We start from the raw sequence: 23231 nt of genomic DNA, 5'->3' as shown, positions 1-23231 counted from the left end.
AGGTGACTGCTGGAGAGCAGCCCTGTGGAGAGGGACCTGTGGGTGCTGGTGGAGAACATCCATGGCACAGCAATGTGCCCTTGTGGCCAAGAGGCCAATGGGATCCTGGGGTGTATTAGCAGGAGTGTGTCCAGCAGAGCAAGGGAGGTTCTGCTCCCCCTCTACTCTGCCCTGCTGAGACCTCATCTTGAATACTGCCTTCAGTTTTGGGCTCCCCAGGTGAAGAGGGTCAGGGATCTGCTGGAGAAGGTCCAGCAGAGGGCCACGAGGATGATGAGGGGACTGGAGCACTGCCTGGTGAGGAGAGGCTGAGGGCTCTGGGGCTGCTTAGTCTGGAGAAGACTGAGAGGGAATTTGATCAATGTTTATAAGTATCTGAAGGCTGCCAGGAGGGGGGGACAGGCTCTGCTCACTGCTGCCTGGGATAGGACAAGCAGCAATGGATGGAAGCTGCAGCACAGGAGGTTCCAGCTCAACACAAGGGGGAACTTCTTTCCTGTAAGGGTCCCAGAGCCCTGGCACAGGCTGCCCAGAGAGGTTGTGGAGTCTCCTCTGGAGCCTTTCCAGGCCTGTCTGGATGTGTTGCTGTGTGCTCTGTGTTAGATAGGATTGTCCTGCTCTGGCAGGGAGTTGGACTGGATGACCTCCTTGGGTACCTTCCAACCCCTAACATCTGTGATATCTCCCTCTAGAACAGGTCACTCAAGGCCTCATCCAACCTGGCCTTGAACACCTCCAGGAAGGGAGCAGCCACAACCTCCCTGGGCAACCTGTGCCAGTCTCTCACCACCCTCACTGCAAACAACTTCCTCCTAACATCCACTTTCAGTCTCCCCTCTGCCACTTCAAACCCATTCCTCCTCATCCTGGCATTGCCAGACCTTGTCAATAGTCCCTCCACAGCCTTCCTGTAGCCCCCTTCAGATATTGGAGGGTCACCCCAAGGTCTCCTGGAAGCCTTCTCTTCTCCAGGCTGCACAGCCCCAACTCTCTCAGCCTGTGCTCACAGCAGAGCTGCTGCAGCCCTCCCAGCATCTTGGTGGCCTCCTCTGCACTGGCTCCAACAGTTTCTTGTGCTGGGGGCTCCAGAACTGCACCCAGGAGTGCAGGTGGGGTGTGAGGAGAGCAGAGCCAAGGGGCAGAATCCCCTCCCTTGCCCTGTGCCCACACTGCTCTTGCTGCAGCCCAGCACAGGGTTGTGTCTGGGCTGCACTCACACTGCAGGCTCATGCTGAGCTTTGCATCACCCCAGACCCCCAGGTCCTGCTCCTCAGGGCTGCTCTCAGCCATTCCCCACCCAGCCTGGAGCTGTGCTCATACAGCTGGAGTGTGCCTCTGCAGTTAGAGGCTGCCCACTCTAATCTTTGTCTAGCACTGAAACACGAGGAGAATCTCCCTGGCTGTGAGGGTGGCACAGCACTGGGGCTGTCTGCCCAGGGAGGTTGTGGAGTCTCCTCTGGAACAGGCTTGGACACATTCCTGAGCAACCCGAGCTAGGTGGCCCTCCTCTAGCAGGGAGGTTGGACTCGATGAGCTCCAGGGGTGCCTCCCACCCCTCCTGGTCGGTGATTCTGTAATCTCAGAGTGGGACCTGTGACCTGCAGGGTGGGCATGGCACCCACCCCGCTCTGCTGCCCTCCACCTCTCCACCAGTGCTGCTATGGCCCCAAGGTGCTGTGCCATGTGTACCTTCTGGAGCTATTTGTGGATCCCAAACCTATCTCCCTGCAGTGCTCGGGGACTAAGCAGAGCCTCCTCAGGAGGGCTCCCTCTGAAACTGCCATCAAACATCTCCATGCTTGTGTCCTATGAGCACAGACTGAAGGAGTTGGGGCTGTGCAGGCTGGAGCAGAGGAGGCTCCCAGGGGACCTTCTTGTGGCCTGCCAGCATCTGAAGTGGCTCCAAAAAAGCTGTGGAGGGACTTTTGAGGCTGTCAGGGAGTGCCAGGAGTGGGGGGAATGGAGCAGAGCTGGGGGTGAGGAGATTGAGGCTGGAGATGAGGAGGAAGTTCCTGAGCATGAGAGTGGTGAGAGGCTGGAGTGGGTTGCCCAGGGAGGTGGTTGAGGCCCCAGGGCTGGAGGTGTTTGAGGCCAGGCTGGCTGAGGCTGTGTGCAGCCTGCTCTAGGGTAGGGTGTCCCTGGGCATGGCAGGGGGGTTGGAACTGGCTGCTCCTTGTGCTCCCTTCCAACCCTGACTGATTCTATGGTTCTATCTGCCCCTGCCACAGCTTATGGGGGCCACTAGACCCTCAGAGCCCTGGGTTCAGATTCACCAACTCTAGGAGTGGTTTCCTCCCCAGAGAGATGTGTGGCATTGCTTGCTGCTCATGGAGGACATGGCAGAGGCCACATAGAGCCAACCAGTCACACTGCTGGTGACAAGCCCTGTGCTAAGGGTGTGGGCTGCCAGCCCAGGGCTCCAAAGAGCAGCATGGTGGCATTGATCTGGGGTAATCTGGGAGTAGATCTCTGGCTGGCAGACATCCCACTGTTATCATACAGCCTCCTCTGTGCAGCCTCAGCCAACAGGCTTGGGGAATTAATCATTCCTTGACCTTAGGGAGCTCTTCTGATAAAATCTTCTCCACTGACTAAACACTGAATGCATCCAGTTCTGGAGCCCCTGGGACAAGAGGGCTGTGGAGATGCTGGAGAGTGTCCAGAGCAGGGCCAGGAGGATGCTGAGAGGCTGCAGCAGCTCTGCTGTGAGCACAGACTGAAAGAGTTGGGGCTGTGCAGGCTGGAGCAGAGGAGGCTCCCAGGTGACCTTCTTGTGGCCTTCCAGGAGCTGAAGGGGGCTCCAAAAAAGCTGGGGAGGGACTTTTTAACAACCCATTCCAGGCTCTCACCACTCTCATTGAGGAGCCCAGAACTGGACACAGCACTCCAGGGGTGGCCTGAGCAGTGCTGAGCACAGGGGCACAAGAACCTCCCTTGTCCTGCTGCCCACACTGCTCCTGAGCCAGCCCAGGATGCCAGTGGCTCTGCTGCCCACCTGGGCACTGCTGCCTCAGCTTCAGCTCCTCTCTCCCACCACCCCCAGCTGCCTCTCTGCCTGCCTGCTCTCAGCCACTCTGTCCCCAGCCTGTAGTGCTGCTTGGGGTTGTTGTGGCCAAAGTGTAGAACCCTGCACTTGGCCTTGTTCAGTCTCATCCCATTGGCCTCTGCCCACCCATCCAGCCTGGCCAGGTCCCTCTGCAGAGCTCTGCTACCCTCCAACAGCTCCACAGCTGCTCCTAGCTTGGTGTCATCTGCAAACTCACTGATGCTGGACTCAATCCCTTTGAGCAGGGACCTCCAAGCTCATCCAGTCCAACCTAGGACCCAGCCCTGTCCAATCAACCAGTCCCTGACACTCTAAGTGCCTCGTTCAGACCCTGGCACTACAAGTGCCTGACCCAGGCTTTGCCCCGTGTGGAAGAGCTGCGTCGCTGCGGCGCTGAGGGCCAGGGCTGAGGTTCCCGACCAGACTCGAGGACCTTCTCCAGCCTAGGTAAGCCTGTGTGAAGAGAGTAAATAAGGAGCCACCACACCCCAGTGTTACAAAACCTTGTATTAATCATCTCCCTTCACTTTGAATCGGACGTTGGTATGAAACAGAGCCACGGTTCCTCGGCACAGGGGAGGCAATGAGTAATAAATACATGGGAGCAAGTCGCACTCACGAGGGCTGTGTCACTGGGAACAACATGGGCAAACTGTACACTTGCAAGGACCAGCATCTCCAAACATTAGTACTTCTTTATATCAGGAAGCTTTTACATGTAACAAACATGCTAACTGCCATATATGACAAAGGAAAGGAACGGGGGGGGGGGGGGGGGGGGGAGGGGGAAGGGAAATAAAAAGTGGGGGGGATGGGGAGGGGAAGGCAAATCATCATAGTTAAAAAATAGGCATTGCTTGGCAACATTAACTAGGCAAAAATAGTTCTTTGTGCACTAACTCTGTACAGGAAAACCAGGACTAAAGGCATGCATGGACAATAAAAGGCTGCCTGGGAATGGCATGCAACAGAAGAGAAGAGGTGAAAGCTTTTGTAAAGTAAGCTTACAAGAGGCATAAATACAGAAGGGGTTTATATATATATATATATATATATATGTATTTATATACATATATATATTACTAAGGGAGGAAGTTTTTTTTCCTGTTTAACATTATTAACATTCCTATTTTTTTTTGTACATTTTTTAATGCTTTTTCCTTTTTTTTTTTTTTGTGTGTTTCTTTTTTTTTTTTTTTTTTGGTATTTTTCTTCCTATTCCTCCCAGAGGAATACACATTCACCTTTTTTAAGTAAAGATAAAGGAATACAAAAAATAAAACTCACTTTGCAAACTCTGATGACTTGTATAAAATCAACTTTTAGTGTTTATCAACCACTTGTGTGCAAATTATAGACGTCTGCAGGGACCCACTTTTCCATCAGGCACATTCAAGGAAAAAGCCAAACCTGGGGGGGGGGGGGGGGAGGGGGGAGAGGAGGGCACAGCTGCACCCTGACATGGAGAAAGATGACAACAGAAGGAGGTTTCCCTAAGTGCTGACCAAACTTGAGCCTCGCTCTGCACCGGCACAAATCACAGTTTATGGATTTTCCTGCTGGATGCTGGCTGGACTTGGCACACATCCCACCCCCTCCCCCATACTCCCCCTTCAAAGGTCTTTTCATGAGCTGAGCAAGCAGAAATAAAGCCCAGCTCAAGTCCACTCGAGCTCAGGGCTTACCCCTGGGGAGGACACCTTAAAATGAAAAGGTTGGGGTTCTATTTCCCACGAGGAGCACCCACCGGCCCCAAGGACACTTGGGTGCTGAGCTGGCTTGGCCTCCCCTAGAACCATAGACTCATAGAATCAGGCAGGGTTGGAAGGGACTGCAAGGAGCAGCCAGTTCCAACCCCCCTGCCATGCCCAGGGACACCCTACCCTAGAGCAGGCTGCACACAGCCTCAGCCAGCCTGGCCTCAAACACCTCCAGGGACGGAGCCTCGACCCTGGGGCAACCGGGGATGGCTCAGGGGAACAGCACCAGTAAAAGGTCCCCGGCGGGTGCTGGGGGCTGTCTCTGGGAGAGCAAGGGGGCAGGAGGGAGAGCTGCCCACCACCAGCTGCCCACCACATTGCCCTCAGCTCCACAGCTGCACACGGGGGGTGAATGGGTGAATACAAAGAAAGAAAGGCACTGCCGCTTTATTACTGAAGAGTTGACTTCACAGCCTCACTCATGCAACTGCTGGGGGGTGGGGAGGTGCTCCTGGGGGGGGGGGTTGTTTGGTTTTTTTGTTTGGTTTTTGGTTTTGTTTTTAATCTTTTTTTTTGTCTTTTTTATGCTTTACTTTTTTTTATATATATATATATATATATATTTAACACTTATTTCCCTGGGGCTCTGCTGCCTGCACTCAGCACAGGCACTCAAAGCCAGGTAGGACTTTCCCGAACGCAACTGAAGCCACTTTAATTATTATTATTATTATTATTATTAATTATTATTAATTATTAATCATTATTAATTTTTTGGGGGGACCTATTGAAAAATAAAACATAACCAAACAAGAAACAGCAAACACAACCAAGTTGTTATTCACTTATATTCTGTCAATGGAAAATAAGCTGCTGCTTTGTGAGGGTTTTTTTTCTTTCCTCTCTTCTTTTTAAGCCAAAGGGGGGAAAAAAAAATAACCAAACCCAACCCAAACGACTGAGTTATTTGGTGGTTATTAATAACAGACATTATTATTAATCATGGTTACCAGCCATAGCAAGTTAATAGGTAATATATCCAAAATAACATCTCTAACAATCAGATAGCCTCTGTTTATTCTATAGTCAGTGAAGGAATAAATAGAATTTCAGCTCCCTAAATAACGTTGGAGCCTTCCCCTGGGGAAGGTTCCTGCTACAGGTGGTTGTGTCACACCTCGGTTTCATACAAGCCAGGGGATGCTCAAGGGGTGACCCAGCTGGCTCGGTCTCCCCTCTGGTCCCCACTTCACCATCACCTCCTCACACCTCTCCCCAACCTCCCCTTGCTTTCAGGTTTTCCCTTCTCTGCTCCTCCACCCAGCACACCCCCACGCCCAGCTCCTGCCCGCCAGGAAGCAGGGTACCAAGAGCAAACACAAGACACGGCGTGTGGCACCCAACTGCAAACACAAAACATGGCATTTGGCACCCAAGAGCGAACACAAAACATGGCATTTGGCACTTGGTTTGGTTTTTGGTAGCAAACGACTCCAAGGTGCTGCATGGCAAATGGCTTGACACATCTCCCACCACTGCCGGGCCAGCCCCGCTCCAGCTGCCCCTCAGCCCTGCTCCGGCCGGTCCCAGCACACGCTGCTGCCTGCAGGCGCTCACGGCCAAACCCCTCCTGCGACTACTGCTGCAACGCCCTCCTCCGAGGCTGCCGCTCCCGCTCATCACCGCCTTTCGATTTAACTCCTTTAAAAGTTATCACTGCTAATCCATCAGAGCACTCGGGAGCAGCATCAGGACCAACGGTGAAGCCATCGCTCCGCTGAGCATCACTGCGGCCGCCGGTGGCTTTTCTGGCTCCGGTCTCACTTTAAGCATGGGCTCAAGCAGCACCGTCTTGGAGTTAGCTTTTTTTGCGCCCTCAGCCCAAACGGAGCGCCTGGGTACAAAGAAAGCAGTGCAGCGACCGCTGAGGGGGCAGCAGAGACCCAGGTCTCCTCCCCAGCACACCTTTAACGCCAAAGAAATGGTGCCGTCGAACTGCAGTGGGGTGCTCCGTGGGGCTGAGGTCTGAGTTGGTGAAACGAAGTGCCACCTTTACTCCCAAGCCTCCTCCATCCCTCCTCAGGGCTAGAAGCCCCCAGCCTGGCCGAGGTTTAGGGGTGGATGTGTGAAGCCATGCATGCAGCACCTTCCCAGTACTCACACAGACAAGCCAAGAGACACAGAAACTCATCCCGCTTTCCCCCCACCTTTTGCTGACTAACCCCCGAGACCCTCACCCAAACCCTCCAAACCCATGTCAGGGGCAGAGGGACGCTGGGTGGAGGTTGATCCTGCACCCAGCAGGTGTCCACTGCCCCTCCACCTCCACTGCCCTGAGCACGACGCTGCCTCCAACCTGCGGGGGGATGCTCTTGGCTAAACTGAAAGGAAACGTTGGGGTTATTATTATCACTTTTCTTCCCCTCCCTTTTTCTCTAAACACCTGGGCTCGCCAGGCCAGGCCATGCCTGAACACAAGAGCAACTCAGCTTCCTGGTGGGCCAGCTCCTGCCCAGAGGGGGTTTTGGTCAGACACACCCAGGTGCTACTCCACAGTCACTCGATTCCTCATCCAGAAGCAGGGTTTTTGCCCTCGGTGCTCCGCTGAACCCTCCGTTGCCAGCACTCTCCTGCTGCATGCCCCCCCACCCCGCCCCCGACACCCTCCCCATGCTTCTTCATCCTCCTCATGGAGTTTGATTTGTTGTTGGTGGTTGTTTGCTTGTTTCTGTTTTGTTTTTTAACACAACCTCCCCCTCCCCCCCCCCCCCCCCAAGCCCAGCATGGATGTAATAAATGACAACACAAATTCCAAGTCTAATGATATGTTCACAAGGACAATCTACACATTCACAAAATTAAAACGAGAGAGAAAGGAGAGAGAGAGAGAGAGAGGAAGAAGAGGAGAGTGGAGAAAGGATGCAAGCTATTTCTGAGGCTCCCTGCAAGCCCCGACCTCGCCGCTGGACCCGCAGCAGTTGTTCTCCTGGCCAGCGCCCCCGTCGCGACGCCTTCTAGATTGTGGAGGTTCGGTCGACACCATCTGCAAGTTGCAAGAGAGAGTTAGGAGCAGCTCTGGCTGACCAGCTGCTTACATTACACCAATGCCCCAAGCTGGAGGGGGGAATGGACCCCCAAAAGCATCCCCAACCCACGGACCCCGTGGTGAGGTGGCGCCGTGGGGCTGTCCTCTCCAGCCGTATCTCGCCAGGGGGTGCAGGATGCTTCTGGGGAGGCGGCACTCTGTGTCCCAACCCCGTGGCAGCCCCTCCCCAGCCTCCCCAGGCTGCAGTCAGGCTTTCTGCTACATCCCCACAGCATCTTTTCCAGGAGCATGGGGCGGGATTCTGGGCTGGTGCGACTGAGACCACCCTACAGCGGGACAACTTCCTGACCTATGGTCTAGGAGGCCGGTGACAGGGATGGATCTGGTCTTGGGGCGCTGCCTTGACCCTCATTTATCCCAGCCCTCCAACACCTCCATCACAGAAGATGTGAAACTTCCCTCCAGCTGGGGATCCCAGCAGGAAAAGAAATACCCCAGGAGTTACGTCCTCTGTGTCTTGTGCCAGCAGGGGCACATACAGCCACTGCCCCAAGCCCAGGAGAGTGAGGTCCACATCCCATCCCAGAGCTGCACACATGACCCTGCTGCCAGCAGACCCCTCTCCACCCCCCAGACACCACCAGCTCTTATAGGGCCACAAATCAACATCCAGCAACATTTCCAGCCCTCCCACCCTCCCCCATCCCAAACTAACTCCTGTCCCCCATCCCAAACTCCCATCCCCAGGGATGGAGAGCAGCTGGGGAGCAGCTCACCCCCCCGAACAGAGCACTCTCTGTTATGCTGTTGGGAGGGACACACGACTGACCGCCACCTCCCTCCTCAAGACTGAAAACAAAGAGGTTTGTTACACCTTGCTGGGGATTTTTTTCCCCCCGAAAGGTTTATTTTTGGTAAGAGCTATTTATAGCACGACCGGTTTGGAGAGGCTGGGGATGTGAGACCTGGGAGAAACACCCCGGAGGAGCAGTCCCCTGCAGAGGAACAAGACAGCTAAGCCTCGCCTGGCCACACGCGGCGGAAGCGCTTCGGGTGACAGAGGTGTCCTTGTTTTCCCGGACGAGGATGCTGCCGTGGCACTGCCAGGGCCCTGCTGCCTCTTACTGTCCTGGCTCTCGCATCCCTCTCCCTGGGGACAGGCTGTGGCATCGCTGCGGGCAGCCCGGTGGCACTCGTCCTCCCCGAGGGCTCCCATCCTCAACCGTTCCATGCGGTCCAGGGATTGCAGGGGCCAGACCCGGGCTGGCTGCTCGGGAGGGTCTGGCTGACGCTGGTGGCTGTGCTGCTCCCATCGCTGGGGTCATCCTTCGCTCCGGTGAGGGGCACCAGCTGCTTCTGGGGCCGCTGGGTTTGGCTTCGCCAGGTTTCCCATCACGGTGCTGCTGACTTTTCCACCTTTCCTGTCTGCTTTTGCACCTGGTCCTCCTCCCACCCTGTGCCCGTTATCCGTTCGCCTGGGCTGGCACCCTGCAGCCACCCCAGGCGAGGGCAAGGAGCTGCCAGTGCTGCCAACACAGCTCCCAGCGCAGCCTCTGGCGTGGCACCAGGCACAGCGCCCAGCAGCCCACGGCAGGGTTTGAGGGCTCCTGCACCCTCCATGCCAAAGGGACATCGGTGACAGAAGGGTGAAGTACTCCAAAGCCTGCGAACCATCGGAGCGCGCCGGTGGCCAGGGCTTGATCAGGGAACAGTGAAAGACTAGGAGCCAGTACTGGTTATTATTAGCAAGCTAACTAGTGGCCAGTGAGCACAGACCCCACTGCTGCCGGCTGGACCCCTGCATTCAGTGTCACCCCAGCCCCAGCCACCTCGCTGAGAGAGGCCACTGTCCCCACTGGACTGCCCCACCAGAAGCATCCTCAGGAGCATCCCCGGGAGTACCTCTGCATCCAGCCCTGCCACCATACCTTCCCCTCAGAGCCACAGCCTGTCCCAGCTTTTGGGGGACAGAGGGCAGGGGCAGGTGCCGGGGGGCTCGGGGGAAGCGGCGTGGACGTGCTGGAAGAGCCCCAGGAGGAGGGAGTGCTCACCGCTGAGCGCGTGCTCCGTCATGCTCAGGCACAGGGACTCCAGCCTGTTGTTGATGTCAGGTTCAGTCACCGGCACCTGGAACTCTGCAGGGAGAGACAGACATGAGAACCTCGGTCACGGAACCTGGCAGGGACCCTCTTTGCCCATCCTGTACTCCCTACAGTCGCAGAGTCACTTTGGTGGGAATAGACCTTTGAGATCCTTGAGCCCAACTGCCAGGCTGCCGCTAAACCACATCCCTCAGCAACGCACCCACATGGCTTTGAAACCCCTCCAGGGACCCAGACTCCACCACTGTCCTGGGCAGCCTGCTCCAGGGCTCAACAACACCTTCAGGGAAGAAGGGCTCACTGAACTCATCACCAGCAGCAGCAGAACAGCCCTTCAGGTCAATGTTCAGCTATGGAAGAACGAGTAGGACATATCCATCAGCTGTCCTCAGCAGAGGACACCTCTGCTGGTTTCTCAGGACTGGACACAGCCCTCAGGCTGGGAGCTGGCCACAGAGGAGGAGTTTATTTCTGCTCCTCTGCACTAAGGGTTCATGCTCAAAGGCAGAGCAGTGGTTGCTCTCTGCAGAGCTTGGTGATGACATCACTGTAGTCCTGTGCACCCTGAACTCCTGTCCTGCAGTATATGGCAGGGATGTCCTGCTATCTGGGAATGAACATCCTGGCAGAGCCATCACTCCTGACAGCACTCTGCTGCCACCGGGGTGGGAAACCACCTGAAAAGCTGTCACAGGAGGCTCTGACTTCACAGCCAGACTCTGGCAGTGCTTTGCTTCCCAAGGCAATCACCTCTGGCAAGACACATCTGCAGCAGTAGTCATTGCTCCTGTTTCTTACTGATAAGGGCTGGAGCACTTCTGGATAGGTTGGACTGGATGGTCTTAGAGGTCTCTTCCAACCTGGTTGATTCTATGATTCTATTCTATGATTCTATGGGCTGCCCAGGGAGGTGGTGGAGTCTCTGTGCCTGGAGGTGTTGAAGCCAAGCCTGGCTGGGGCACTTAGTGCCATGGTCTGGTTGCTTGGCCAGGGCTGGGTGCTAGGTTGGGCTGGGTGAGCTTGGAGCTCTCTTCCAGCCTGGTTTTATGATTCTATGACTCCTAGGAGGACAGGCTGGGGAAGTTGTTCAGCCTGGAGAAGAGCAGAGTCCAGGGAAATCTCCTTGTGGCCTTTTAGTACTTAATGGGGACGCACAGGGAAGCTGGAGAGGGACTTTTTACTAGGGCTTGTGGTGATAGCAAAAAGCAGCCTGTGGACCTGGTGCTTAGGGATGTGGTTTAATGTTGACCCTTCAGTGCTGGGTCAAGGGCTGGACTGGATGATCTTTGAGGTCTCTCCAACCAGATGTACTCTGTGGCTCTGTGGTAGAACAAGGTGTAATGGCTGCAAACTGACAGAGGGGAGATTTAAACTAGACATTGGGAAGAAATTCTTCCCCACAAGAGTGGGGAGACACTGGAACAGAGCAGTTGCAGATGCTCCACCCCTGAAAATGTTCAAGGTCAGGCTGGATGGGGCTTTGAGCAACCTGGACTAGTGGGAGGTGTCCCTGCCCATGGCAGGGTGGTTGGAACTCGATGATCTTTAAGGTCTCTCCCAACCTAAACCATTGTTATGAAATCTGGGGACACTCAGCAGCTTTGCAGTAGAAAGTGGATGGAAAGGTAGGGAGGTTGAGGCCCCATGGCTGGTGGTGTTTAGGGCCAGGCTGGCTGAGGCTGTGTGCAGCCTGCTCTAGGGTAGGGTGTCCCTGGGCATGGCAGGGGGGTTGGAACTGGCTGCTCCTTGTGGTCCCTTCCAACCCTGACTGATTCTGTGATTTTATGATTCTAAATGATGTGTTCCAGGCTCCAGTTAGAGATGCTGGAGTGGGGAGCTGGGATGGTAGCAGGACCCCTCCCTTGGGAGGGGGCAGCCCTGGGCTGCTCAGGCCTCATAGGAATCCTCAATACATGTAACATGCTCAAGCTGGGCCAGACGCTGCCTGTGCAGGCAGCACGCAGGCAGGGTTAGCTTGGAGGTGGGATGGCAGCACAGACCAGCAGAGCCACCAGCTGGCTCTGCCATGGCCAGCTTGGCCAGTGCTCAATCACTCACAGTCCCACTGCCATGCCCTCAGGGAGGATGTGAGAGCAGAGAGAAGTGGGAGATGAAGCTCAGTGTGCTGCAGTGCCCTGGCCCGATCCACGCAGCACCAAAATGCCTTCCCCTTGGCAGTAAGAACTTTTGCTGCCAGAGGCCAACATCTCCTGCTTGCCACCAGCTTACAGCAATATGGGACGAGGTCCAAGAGGGTTGAGGTCCCTGATGAAAAGTGTTTCAGGAGACCAGCACTAACCAGCAACAGAACAAGGGGGGACAGCCTCAAGTTGTGCAGGGGGAGGTCTAGGCTGGATGTTAGGAGGAAGTTGTTGTCAGATGTTGAAGCCAAGCCTGGCTGGGGCACTTAGTGCCATGGTCTGGTTCATGTGTGCCAGGTTGGACTGGCTGAGCTTGGGGGTCTCTTCCAACCTGGTTGGTTTCATGATACTGTGATTCCTGCTTATTTTCCTCACTAATCAGTCCACATCTTGGCTCCCTCATATTCCTACACCCTCATTCACCAAGAACACATGGAGAGGAACAGACTTCCTCTCCTTCAGCACCTGCGAGATGTGGCCTTGCCCTAGTGCTGCACTGACAGCCGAGAGCAGAGGCTGCTTTTGCTGTACAGGACATTTGCTGCCTAAATGATGCAGCTAACACACTGCAGGCATGTGACCTGTGTGGAGCTGCCAAGCTGAAACCGTGGTGGAAGCTTATGGATGAGGTATAGTTTACTGGGAGTGGGCTAGGAGGGCTAACTCCCTGTCCTGCACACTGCTGTGGTGAGTGCTGGTAAGAAGAGGATAATGAGGGGATACACAGAGAGTCACAGAAACACAGAGCCCTTCTGGTTGGAAAAGACCCTTCAGGTCATTGAGTCCAACCATTGTCTCACTCTACTAAGTCTGGTGCTAAACCATGTCCCTCAGCACCACAGCTCTCTGTCTTATAAACACCTCCTGGGCTGGAGGTTCAACCACCACCCTTTGGAGCCTGTTACAGTGTTTGAGAATCCTTTCAGTGAAGTTTCTGCTTATGTCCCACCTCAGCATCCCCTGATGCAGCTTGAGATCAGTTCCTTGTCCTTTCAGACTCACAGCAAAGAGTCTGTCTCCATCCCCTTGCCCCTCTGCCCTTTAGCTCTTGATCATAGAACAGAATCACAGAATCAGTCAGGGTTGGAAGGGAGCACAAGGAGCAGCCAGTTCCAACCCCCCTGCCATGCCCAGGGACACCCTACCCTAGAGCAGGCTGCACACAGCCTCAGCCAGCCTGGCCTCAAACACCTCCAGCCATGGGGCCTCAACCACCTCCCTGGGCAACCCAGTCCAGCCTCTCACCACTCTCATGCTCAGGAACTTCCTCCTCACAGCCAGGTTCAACCTCCTCACCTCCAGCTTTGCTCCATTCCCTCCAGTCCTGTCACTCTCTGACAGCCTAAAAAGTCCCTTCCCAGCTCTTTTGTAGGCCCCCATCAGATCCTGGGAGGCCACAGTACTCTGCTTCTTACTTGGGAGAGGAGACCAACATCCACTTCACTACAACCTCCCTGCAGGAAGCTGTGGAGAGTAAGAAGGTCTCCCCTCAGCCTCCTTCTGTCCAGGTTAAACAACCCCAGTTCCCTCTGCCACTGCTCACCAAACCTGCTCTCCAGACCCTTCACCAGCTTCATTACCCTTCTCTGCACACACTCCAGCACCTCAGTGTGCTCCTGGCAGTGAGGGGCCCAAGGTGCACACAACCTTTCAGTGATGCCCCTGGTTCAATCCCCAGTAATCCAACTGCTGTTAAAGACCGGGTGCTGACTGCCATCACACTGTGTCCCCACGGGCAAGGCTCACCAGTGTGACTCTCCTCACCTTGCTGGGCTGTGGGTAAGTGAGGCAGCAGAGGTTTGCTTCCTACCTGGCTGCTGAAACATCAGCATGGTCTGTGGGGAGGTGTGGACCGGCAGCGAGCGCGTCCTCTGCACCGAGCTGTGGCTCCGGCTGGGCATGCTGTTGCTGCCCCCAGGGTTGGCAAACCAGAGGTTCTGTGGGAGGCAAGCAAAGAACAGGGGGTGGGAGATACACCAGAATCCTCTGTGCCATGTACTTATAACCCCCTTGGGCTCATCCCTCCACCTTCCAGTTTGCCCCCACCCCGCTTGTCTCTCTCCTGCATCCCACCACAGGGAGAGGAGCACAGCTCCAAGTCCTACCAACGGCTCAGGGTCGCCTGGCAAAGGGGCAGAAAAGGGAGACTCGGACAGGTCAGGGGAGGAAAAGCACAGGAAGCTCGTGGGGAAGGGATGGAAAAGGCTGGGGACGCCAACAGACCTGTCTGCCTTGCTTGAGGATGGCAGGGCTGGCGGCAGGGCTGCGCTGGGGGGTGCCCAGCAGCCCGCTGGGACCCAGCAGCCCCAGGCGGGCGGTGGGGAGGTTACGGGAGGGGATCTGGAACTGGCGAGGGTTGCGCCGGCCCAGCCCTGCCCCTGCAGATCCAGCTGTCGGCAAGGAGTTCGACTGGCCAAAGCCTCGGCTGTGGAGAGAGCATCACACAGTGGCAGAGTCACGGAGGCTGCAAGCCCTCTAAGCGCAAGCCTGTCAGCCCGACACCAGCGTGCCCACTAAAGCATCCCCTGAGGCACCATGCCCACACGGTCTGGGAACATCCCCAGGGATGGGGACTCCAGGACCTCCCTGGGCAGCCTGCTCCAGAGCTTCTACACTTTCAGTAGAAGAAGTTTTTCCACATGGAATCACAGAATCAGTCAGGGCTGGAAGGGACCACAAGGAGCAGCCAGTTCCAGCCCCCTGCCGTGCCCAGGGACACCCTACCCTAGAGCAGGCTGCACACAGCCTCAGCCAGCCTGGCCTCAAACACCTCCAGCCATGGGGCCTCAAACACCTCCCTGGGCAACCCACTCCAGCCTCTCACCACTCTCCTGCTCAACAACTTCCTCCTCACCTCCAGCCTCACTCTCTCCACCTCCAGCTTTGCTCCATTCCCCCCACTCCTGGCACTCCCTCACAGCCTCAAAAGTCCCTCCCCAGCTTTTTTGGAGGTCCCTTCAGATCCTGGAAGGCCACAAGAAGGTCACCTGGGAGCCTCCTCTGCTCCAGCCTGCACAGCCCCAACTCTTTCAGGCTGTGCTCACAGCAGAGCTGCTGCAGCCTCTCAGCATCCTCCTGGCCTTGCTCTGGACACTCTCCAGCATCTCCACAGCCCTCTTGTCCCAGGGGCTCCAGAACTGGATGCAGGACTCCAGGTGGGGTCTCAGCAGAGCAGAGCAGAGGGGGAGAATCCCCTCCCTGGCCTGCTGGCCACACTGCTGCTGCTGCAGCCCAGGCTCTGCTTGGCTCTCTGGGCTGCAAGTGCACACTGCTGGCTCCTGCTGAGCTTCTCCTCCACCAGCACCCCCAAGTCCCTCTCCTCAGGGCTGCTCTCCAGCCACTCACTGCCCAGCCTGCATTGGTGCTTGGCATTGCCTCCACCCAGCTGCAGAACCTTGCACTTGGTCTTGTTGAACCTCCTGAGCTTGGCTTGTGCCCACCTCTGCAGCCTGTGCAGTGCCTCTGGATGGATCCCTGCCCTCCAGCCTGGCTGCTGCACCACACAGCTTGGTGTGGGCAGCAAACTTGCTGAGGCTGCACTCAGTGCCTCTGTCCATGGCACCCACAAAGATGTTGAACAAGACTGGTCCCAGGGCTGATCCCTGAGGGTCTCCACATGTCCAACCTCAATCTCCCCTGCCTCAACTTGAAGGCATTTCCTCTTGTCCTGTCACTTGTTGCTTAGGAGAAGAGGCCAACCCCCACCTGTCTCTAACCTCCCTTCAGAGAGTTGTACAGAGAAGGTCTCCTCTCCCTCAGACTCCCTTTCTCCAGCTGAACAACTCCAGTTCCCTCAGCTGCTCCTCAGGTTTGTTCTTCATATCCTTCACCATCTTCCCTGTCATTCTGTCAACATGCTCCAGCACCAAAATGTTCTTCTTGTAGTGAGGAGCCCAAAACTGAAGCAGGTATTTGAGGTGTGGCCTCACTGGTGCCTTAGCTCTCCATCTGTGAGCTGCACAAAGCAGATTGCTCCTGTGTGGATTCTCTAGTGTCTGACAAACACTCAGCTCGTGGTGCTGGGGTTTCTTCACTGGCAGTGCTGGCAGAACTTCTGCCCTTACAAGAGGTTCATTGTTATGAACTTGGTTTCCTCAGGGACTTCTCAAGCTCTGGAGCATTTGGCTGAAGTGACTTAACAGGTCCAAGCTTTCCTAGGAAGAGGCTGAGTGAGAGACATGCTCCTGCAGTGGTGGGACTGGCTCTGTACCACAAACCCTCACCCAGCTCCCTGTGGTCAGAGCAAACCTACCTGGACCTCAGACTATGTGGCCACAGTTATGCTGAGATGCTGCTTTTAGGACACAAAAGCACTCTTTGGAGAGTGAGGACACAGAAACACTCCTAGGAGAGTGAGGACATAAAGCCACTGCTTGGAGGGAGTGCTAGTTTGAAGCTAGCTGGAATATTCTGGTGAGAAGAATCAGATGCTAGGCTGTGAAAAGGAACCAGTGGTGATGCCTGCTGCACTCACAGGCTTGCTGAGATGTGTAAGAACAAGAACAGAGATAACAGAGTCTCTCTGGGCTTTTTGGACTGCACTTCTCTAACCTGCCTGACTAAGCCACTTGCTTCCTAACCCCCCTGGCCGACCCTCCAAACTACCTTGAAGGATAAGGCAAAGTCTGGGATAAGGTAGAGGGGTGGGAAGGAGGTGTTAGGGTGGTTGGGAGCCCCTCCTGGGCACTCTGGTTTCTGGGAGGGCTGCTGTATGTCTGCATTACCTTTACCTTGTCTATTGCTGTCTGTAGCTGCAGATACTGCAAATCCCTGCTTGTGTCTTGTGCTGAGCTGTGAATATGAAGCTGCACTCTTCAATTTCCAGATCAACTGAATCTAGTCTGGGTGATTTTCCAAAGGGCTGGGGGGGAACACCCAAACCATCACAGAGGGTGAGGCTGGACATGCCACCATCCCTCTCCATCTGGGTCTTTGCATTTCAAACCAGAAGGACATAAGAGGCCTCAGGTGCTCCTTGGAAACACAGGCAGTGAGAGCGTCAGCTTAGCATCTCAGGACTGCAGCACCATTACCAGATTTAAGCACAGCCAAGGGTGGGAGTGCTCTGCAAACCCACAGCTGTGGCTCCTCTTATGCTCCCTGTTCCCCCTGCCCTTCTCCAGCACTTCATCACCCTCACAGCTGTTTCAGCTCACCTTCCTCCCAGCCCTCACCCCTGCTGCTTGTGCGGGCGGCTGCAAACGTGCTTCAGATGCCAGGAGCACGCTGGGGTCCCAAGCCCAGATATATTTACTAGGCAGAATCAGGATGGGCTTTCTTTAAAGCCTGTCCAAAGAAAGCTCTTGCCAGTAAGTCCCCATGAGAACAGCCATGCTGGCTGTGTGCTCCTTCTCCTCCTGCAGCTGCCCAGGAGCAGGAGAAACATAAAATGCAATCCACTCAAAAGCAGCAAGAAAATGAGACCATCCTGGGCAGCCCTGGGAGAGGGACTGGGACCATTTCCAGTTGGCAGCTCCACCTTGGGGCTGGCCTAGATGAGCAGTGAAAGCTCAAGAAAGGCATGGATCTGTTGGAGCAGGTCCAGAGGAGGTCACAAAGATGACTGGAGGGCTGGAATCCCTCTGCTGTGAGGACAGGCTGAGAGATTTGGGGTTGCTCAGGCTGGAGAAGAGAAGGTTCCAGGGAGACCTTTTTCTGTGGCCTTTCAGTACTTGAAGGGGTCAAGCAGGAAGCTGAGGACAGACATTTGAGCAGGGCCTGTTGTGACAGGCCAAGGGGTCACTAAAAGAGAGAGAATCAGCCTAGAGAGAAGAAAGACTTTTTCTTTCCCCTGAGGGTGGTGAAATTCTGTCCCAGGTTGCCCAGAGAGATGGTAGATGCCTCACCCCTGGAACTATTCCAGGTCAGGTTGTCTGGGGCTGTGAGCAATCTGCTCTCGTTGCAGATGTCCTTGCTGACTGTGGGGGCATTGAACCAGATGACCTTCAAAGGTCCACTCCAACCCAAACCATTCCACAATTCCACAAACTGCTGCATGAGTAATGGCCCAGAGCAAATGAGCACATCAAAATCCTCTGCTCCTTTTTTGCCTCTGCTTCAGACCCTGCTGTGAACACTAACATCACTTGGTTTTCTGTTCCAAACTGTTTCACTTAATTCCCCTGAGGTCCACTCTGGTTTTGCACTCATTCCTCCTGAACTCACATCCTGGCTGTCCCCAGTGCCCCCAGGAATATCCTGAAGACTTTCTTTCTGCAGCAAATAAAAAGAACTTGCACCAGGCTGCAATAAAACAGGCTCAGCAGAGTGAAACAAAAGGCTAAATCCCTGTTGGTCAACCTGACCTACAAATATTTCCCTCTTGTCATAACCCCAACAGCTTCTAGGATCACCCAAAATCCCAGCACCACCACCGAGGTGAGCAAACACTGTGCTCATAACACTTCCCCACCCTGCCTTTCCAACCACTGTCCCCAGGCTCTGCACCTTATTGCAGGCTTCAAGCCTTATTTTTGGCCACTTGACATCTTTCTGGTGAAGCTCCAAGGCAATCAGCAAAGGGCAGCAAGCAGGGACCAGAGCTGGCTGCCCAGTGCTGGGGACACACTGCACAGCTGAGACACACTGGGTTTGGAGCCAGGAAGGCACAGCAGGAATTGGTGGAGGTAGCACTGACCACACACAGAAGCCAAATGACTGCTGCTGTCCCTTCCCAGCCAGTGCCTGGGGGGTTATAGCTGAAGCTTTTCCAATCCTTCTCCCTCCCAAAATGTGCCTCTAAACCAGCAGGATCCATTTTTTTCTTTGCAGTGAGGGTGGTGAAACACTGGAAGAGGTTGCCCAGGGAGGTTGTGGATGATGCCTCCCTGGAGGTGTTCAAGGCCAGGCTGGATGAGGCCTTGAGTGACCTGTTCTGGCAGGAGGTGTCCCTGCCTATGGCAGGGGGTTGGAACTGGCTGAGCTTTGAGGTCCCTTCCAACCTAAGCCATTCTATGATTCTGTGATTTTTCCTTACTGGGAGACATCAGTCCTACCCAAGATCACAGAATTACAGAATGCACTGGGTTGGAAGGGATCCTCAGAGGTCATCTTGTCCAACCCTCCTGCAGTGAGTAGGGGACACCTCCAATTAGATCAGGTTGCTCAGGGCCTCATCAAGTTGAACCCTGAATGCCTCCAGTGATGTGGCCTCCAGCACATCCCTGGGCAAAGTGCTGCAGTTTTTCACCACCCCTACGGTGAAGAACTTCCTCCTGAAGTCCAACCTAAATCTATCCTGCTCCAGCTTCAAGCCATTGCCACTTGCCCTATCTAGGTTGGAAGGGACCTCAAGGATCATCCAGCTCCAACCCCCTGTCATAGGCAGGGACACCTCCCACTAGAGCAGGTTGCTCAAAGCCTCATCCAACCCGGCCTTGAACACCTCCAGGGAGGGAGCAGCCACAACCTCCCTGGGCAACCTGTGCCAGTGTCTCACCACCCTCACTGCAAACAACTTCCTCCTAACATCCAGTCTAAATCTCCCCTCTGCCAGTTCAGACTCATCACCCCTCATCCTGCCATTACAGGACCTTGTCAACAGTCCCTCCCCAGCCTTCCTGGAGCCCCTTTCAGATCCTGGAAGGCCACTCCAAGGTCTCCTGGAAGCCTTCTCTTCTCCAGGCTGCAGAGCCCCAACTCTCTCAGCCTGTCCTCATAGCAGAGCTGCTGCAGCCCTCTGAGCATCTACTGCTACAAGCCTTTCTAAACAGTCCCTCCCCAGCCCTCCTGTCGGTGCCCTTCAGATGGTCTTGCTGGCCCCTCCAGCTGCCTCATCCATCCCTCCCCTCCCCCCCCCAAACCCCACCTACCTCCTCTGCTGCCGGTAGCCTGAGAGCTCCAGGAGGGATTTCCGAGGGAAGGAGCGAAAGAGTTTCTGCACCTGCTGTTTCCATGACAGCAGCCGCTTCTTCTGCAGCTCTGTGAACGCCTGCCCACGGGGAGAGAAACAGGGAGCCTGAGTCCTCCTCTGGACACAGCCAGCAGGGATGGCTGCCTGGGAGTGAAGCAAACCAGTCGGAGAAGCAGCGCTGTGAGCTGAGCTCCATCAGCAAGCCCAGAGGATCTCCCTCAAGGAGTTACTCACTTGAGGTGGACAAAATGCTCCTCAGTGTTCCCTGCATGTGAGAGCAAGGGCCTGGCTCTGCACCCCTGAGGCTGCCAATTCCCTCCTGGGCAGAGCAAGGCTTTCCCAAAGCTTCTCCACCACCCCTCTCAGCCCCTAGACCAGCTGTCTCAAGTGCCTGCCTCCCTGCTAGCTGCTGGACTGTGAGCCAGGGCGTTGGTGCCTGGTGACAATTAGCTGTCACCTGGATGTGGCTCTAGAAATCACTACTGGGATGGATAAAAGCTGGGACTTGGAAGGCAGAGCTGCCCCATGGCATCCTGCACCCTACCCTCCTGCATCCTTTTTGAAGCTGGACAGAGCCCAGCATTGACAGCATGGATGGAAGCTCACCTGGGTTGAGCCCCATCAGCTGCCGAGGCTCCTTGTGAAGGTCACTCAAGCAGGGCACAGATCTCCTCCCAGAGCGACCTAAACCTCCGGGCAGGCAGTGTGGGTTATGGGGTCACCCACGTGCCCACCACTGCTAACTTTAGACACCCAACACATCTGTGCCACCAGTGAAGAGAAGCCAAGTCTCCAGAGGACAAGCTGGAGGCTAATTAGCATCTGACTCGACTGCTCCAAACCACCTTTCAGAGCAGACACCGTCCCAGGGCTGAGTACGGCAGAGCCAACACAGGCAGTGGTTCTGGGACACAGGCTGGCACCAGTGGGGTGATGCTGAATCACCACCTGGGTGCTCCTGCAAATTTAGACCCTCTGCAGGTTCCTGTCTTCCTGGCTTGGGCATCTGCTCCCACAGTCCTTGCTCTTCTCACCCAGTGATGCCCTCCTTGGCCATGCAGGAACTCCTGGCACAATGTGCAGGCTGTGATGCTGCCTGAGAGAGGAGCAGGTGTGAGCAGCCATGCTCTCCCCTCCACCTCCTACAGCTATTTTCCACTGCCTGTGCCTGTACTGAGCATTGGGGAGACCAGACCTGAGACTCTAAACCCATGTTGCAGCAAACCCAAACTGCAAGAGCCATCATCTCCACTGCACGGGGTCAAGCGTTGGCTGCCACTGCAGATGCTGCCAGTAAAACAGACTGAAGCCTCACTGTGATCAGTGGAGGTGTCCCAGAGCATCGTTCATAACACCACAGGACCACAGAACTGTTTTGGTTGGAAGAGACTTTTAAGATCATCAAGTCCAACCATTCACTCAGGACTGTCAGGTCACCACTAAACCATGCACCTCAGCACCGCATCTACACAGTTTCTCGACCCCTCCAGGGATGAGGACTCCACCACCTCCCTGGGCAGCCTGCTCCAGGCCTTGATAATCACTTCAGGAAAGGATTTTTTTCTGATACCCAACCTAAAGCTGCCCTGGGGCAATTTCTCCTCATCCTGTCCCTTGCTACTTTGCAGAAGAGACTCCAAATTCCTGCCTGGCTCCAATCTCTTTTCAAGCAGTTGTAGAGAGCAAAAACTTCTCCCCTCAATCTCCTTTCCTTCAGGCCCCATTCCCTCAGCCACTCTCCACTGGGCTTGTTCTCCAGACCCTTCACCAGCTTCCTTATTCTTCCTTGGACCTCCCCCAGCACCTCATAGAATCACAGAATTCACCAGGTTGGAAAAGACCTCTAAGATCATTGAGTCCAACCTTCATTAAGTCCAACCTATTGCCTAACCCTTCTAATTAACTAGGCCATGGCACTAAGTGCCTCATCCAACCTCCTCTTAAACACCTCCAGGCACAGCAACTCCACCACCTCCCTGGGCAGCCCATTCCAGTGCCAATCACTCTCTCTGACAACAACTTCCCAACAACATCCAGCCTAGACCTGCCCTGGCACAGCTTCAGGCTGTGTCCCCTCCTTCTGTTGCTGGCTGCCTGGCAGCAGAGCCCAACCCCACCTGGCTACAGCCTCCCTGCAGGCAGCTGCAGACAGCAATGAGCTCTGCCCTGAGCCTTCTCTTCTGCAGGCTGCACACCCCCAGCTCCCTCAGCCTCTCCTCACAGGGCTCTGCTCCAGGCCCCTCCCCAGCCTTGCTGCCCTTCTCCAAACACCTTCCAGCACCTCAGCATCTCTCCTGAATCGAGGAGCCCAGAACTGGACACAGCACTCAAGGTGCAGCCTGACCAGCTCTGAGTAGAGGGCCAGAAGGATTTCCCTCAGTGCCCTTCTTTGTAGTGAGTGCTACGAACTCAACCCAGGATTCCAGGCACAGCCTCACCAGTGCTGAGGAAAGGGAAACAATCACTTCCCTGGTCCTGCTGGCCACACTATTGCTGATCCAGGCTAGGATGCTGTTGGCCTCCTTGGTCACCTGGCTCATGTTTAACTGCCTGTCAATCACCACCCCAAGCTCCTCTTCTACCAGGCAGCTCCTACGTGGCATGCAGCACACTGCAGGGTTTGCAGCCAGCAGCCCACTCCAGAGGAGATTCTTCTGTGCTTTGGCAGCGTATTATTTATAAACAAACAGCTGAGACAGGTTCAGAGCCTGCAGCTCCTGGGAGAGGCTGTGCAGCCTCTCTCTGAGCCCTGCCATATGGGCAGGCGAGGAGAAGCAGCCTGTTCTGCCAGGGGCAGGGATGCCGCAGGGCAGCGGGGACAGCAGGCGTCCCTCCCTGCCGCCTGCCAGAGCGCTGCGGCACCGCCTCGGCCACCCCAAGCCACCACCTGCTGAAGGCAGGTCTTGCTGGGGGCAGAAACAGATGTCCCTGCTGCAAAATCCCCAGCCTGCAGGCTGCACCACAGGGGGTGGCAACGCCAGGGGATTCACAGCATCATAGCTGGGCTGGATGAGCTTGGAGGTCTCTTCCAGCCTGGTTCATTCTAAGATTCTATAGCATCAACCTCCAAGCTCATCCAGCCCAATCTAGCACCCAGCCCTAGCCAACCAACCACACCATGGCACTAAGTGTCTTCAAAGGGTCTTTGCTGGTCTGCCTGGTAGAAACCACCTGCAGCTTCCCCTTGGAATTCTCCCTCTGATCCAGCTGCTGCTGCTCAGGCCGCCAGGAGCCAGCTGCAATTCCCATCTCCAGACCTCGGCAATTAAAGCGAAGCGCAGGGAGGGAGCAACACTTCCACACACCACATGGCAGCTACCACCCACCCCGGCCCTGCTCTGTCA

General features: G+C 55.4%; 1 protein-coding gene across 4 annotated transcripts in view; it reads right to left on the bottom strand.

Annotated features, from left to right (window-relative positions):
* Positions 1-3538: 3538 nt before the first annotated feature.
* SAMD4A (sterile alpha motif domain containing 4A) overlaps positions 3539-23231 on the bottom strand; it is a 160559-nt gene continuing 140866 nt past the window's right edge. For 2 of the 4 annotated variants that reach the window (XM_064145882.1, XM_064146055.1), the window contains 5 exons: positions 19847-19965; positions 14259-14460; positions 13846-13972; positions 9844-9927; positions 3539-7789 (listed from right to left, as the gene is read on the bottom strand). In XM_064145882.1, the coding sequence (XP_064001952.1) occupies positions 7761-7789; positions 9844-9927; positions 13846-13972; positions 14259-14460; positions 19847-19965 (561 nt within the window). In that variant the 3' untranslated portion in view covers positions 3539-7760. Of the gene's footprint in view, positions 7790-8656; positions 9928-13845; positions 13973-14258; positions 14461-19846; positions 19966-23231 lie in introns of those variants that run through there. The other 2 variants (XM_064145795.1, XM_064145966.1) reach the window with 1 other exon arrangement.

Source organism: Pogoniulus pusillus, chromosome 1 (assembly GCF_015220805.1).
Source record: "Pogoniulus pusillus isolate bPogPus1 chromosome 1, bPogPus1.pri, whole genome shotgun sequence".
NCBI classification, from domain to species: domain Eukaryota; kingdom Metazoa; phylum Chordata; class Aves; order Piciformes; family Lybiidae; genus Pogoniulus; species Pogoniulus pusillus.
This window is presented reverse-complemented; position numbering and strand designations above follow the sequence as displayed.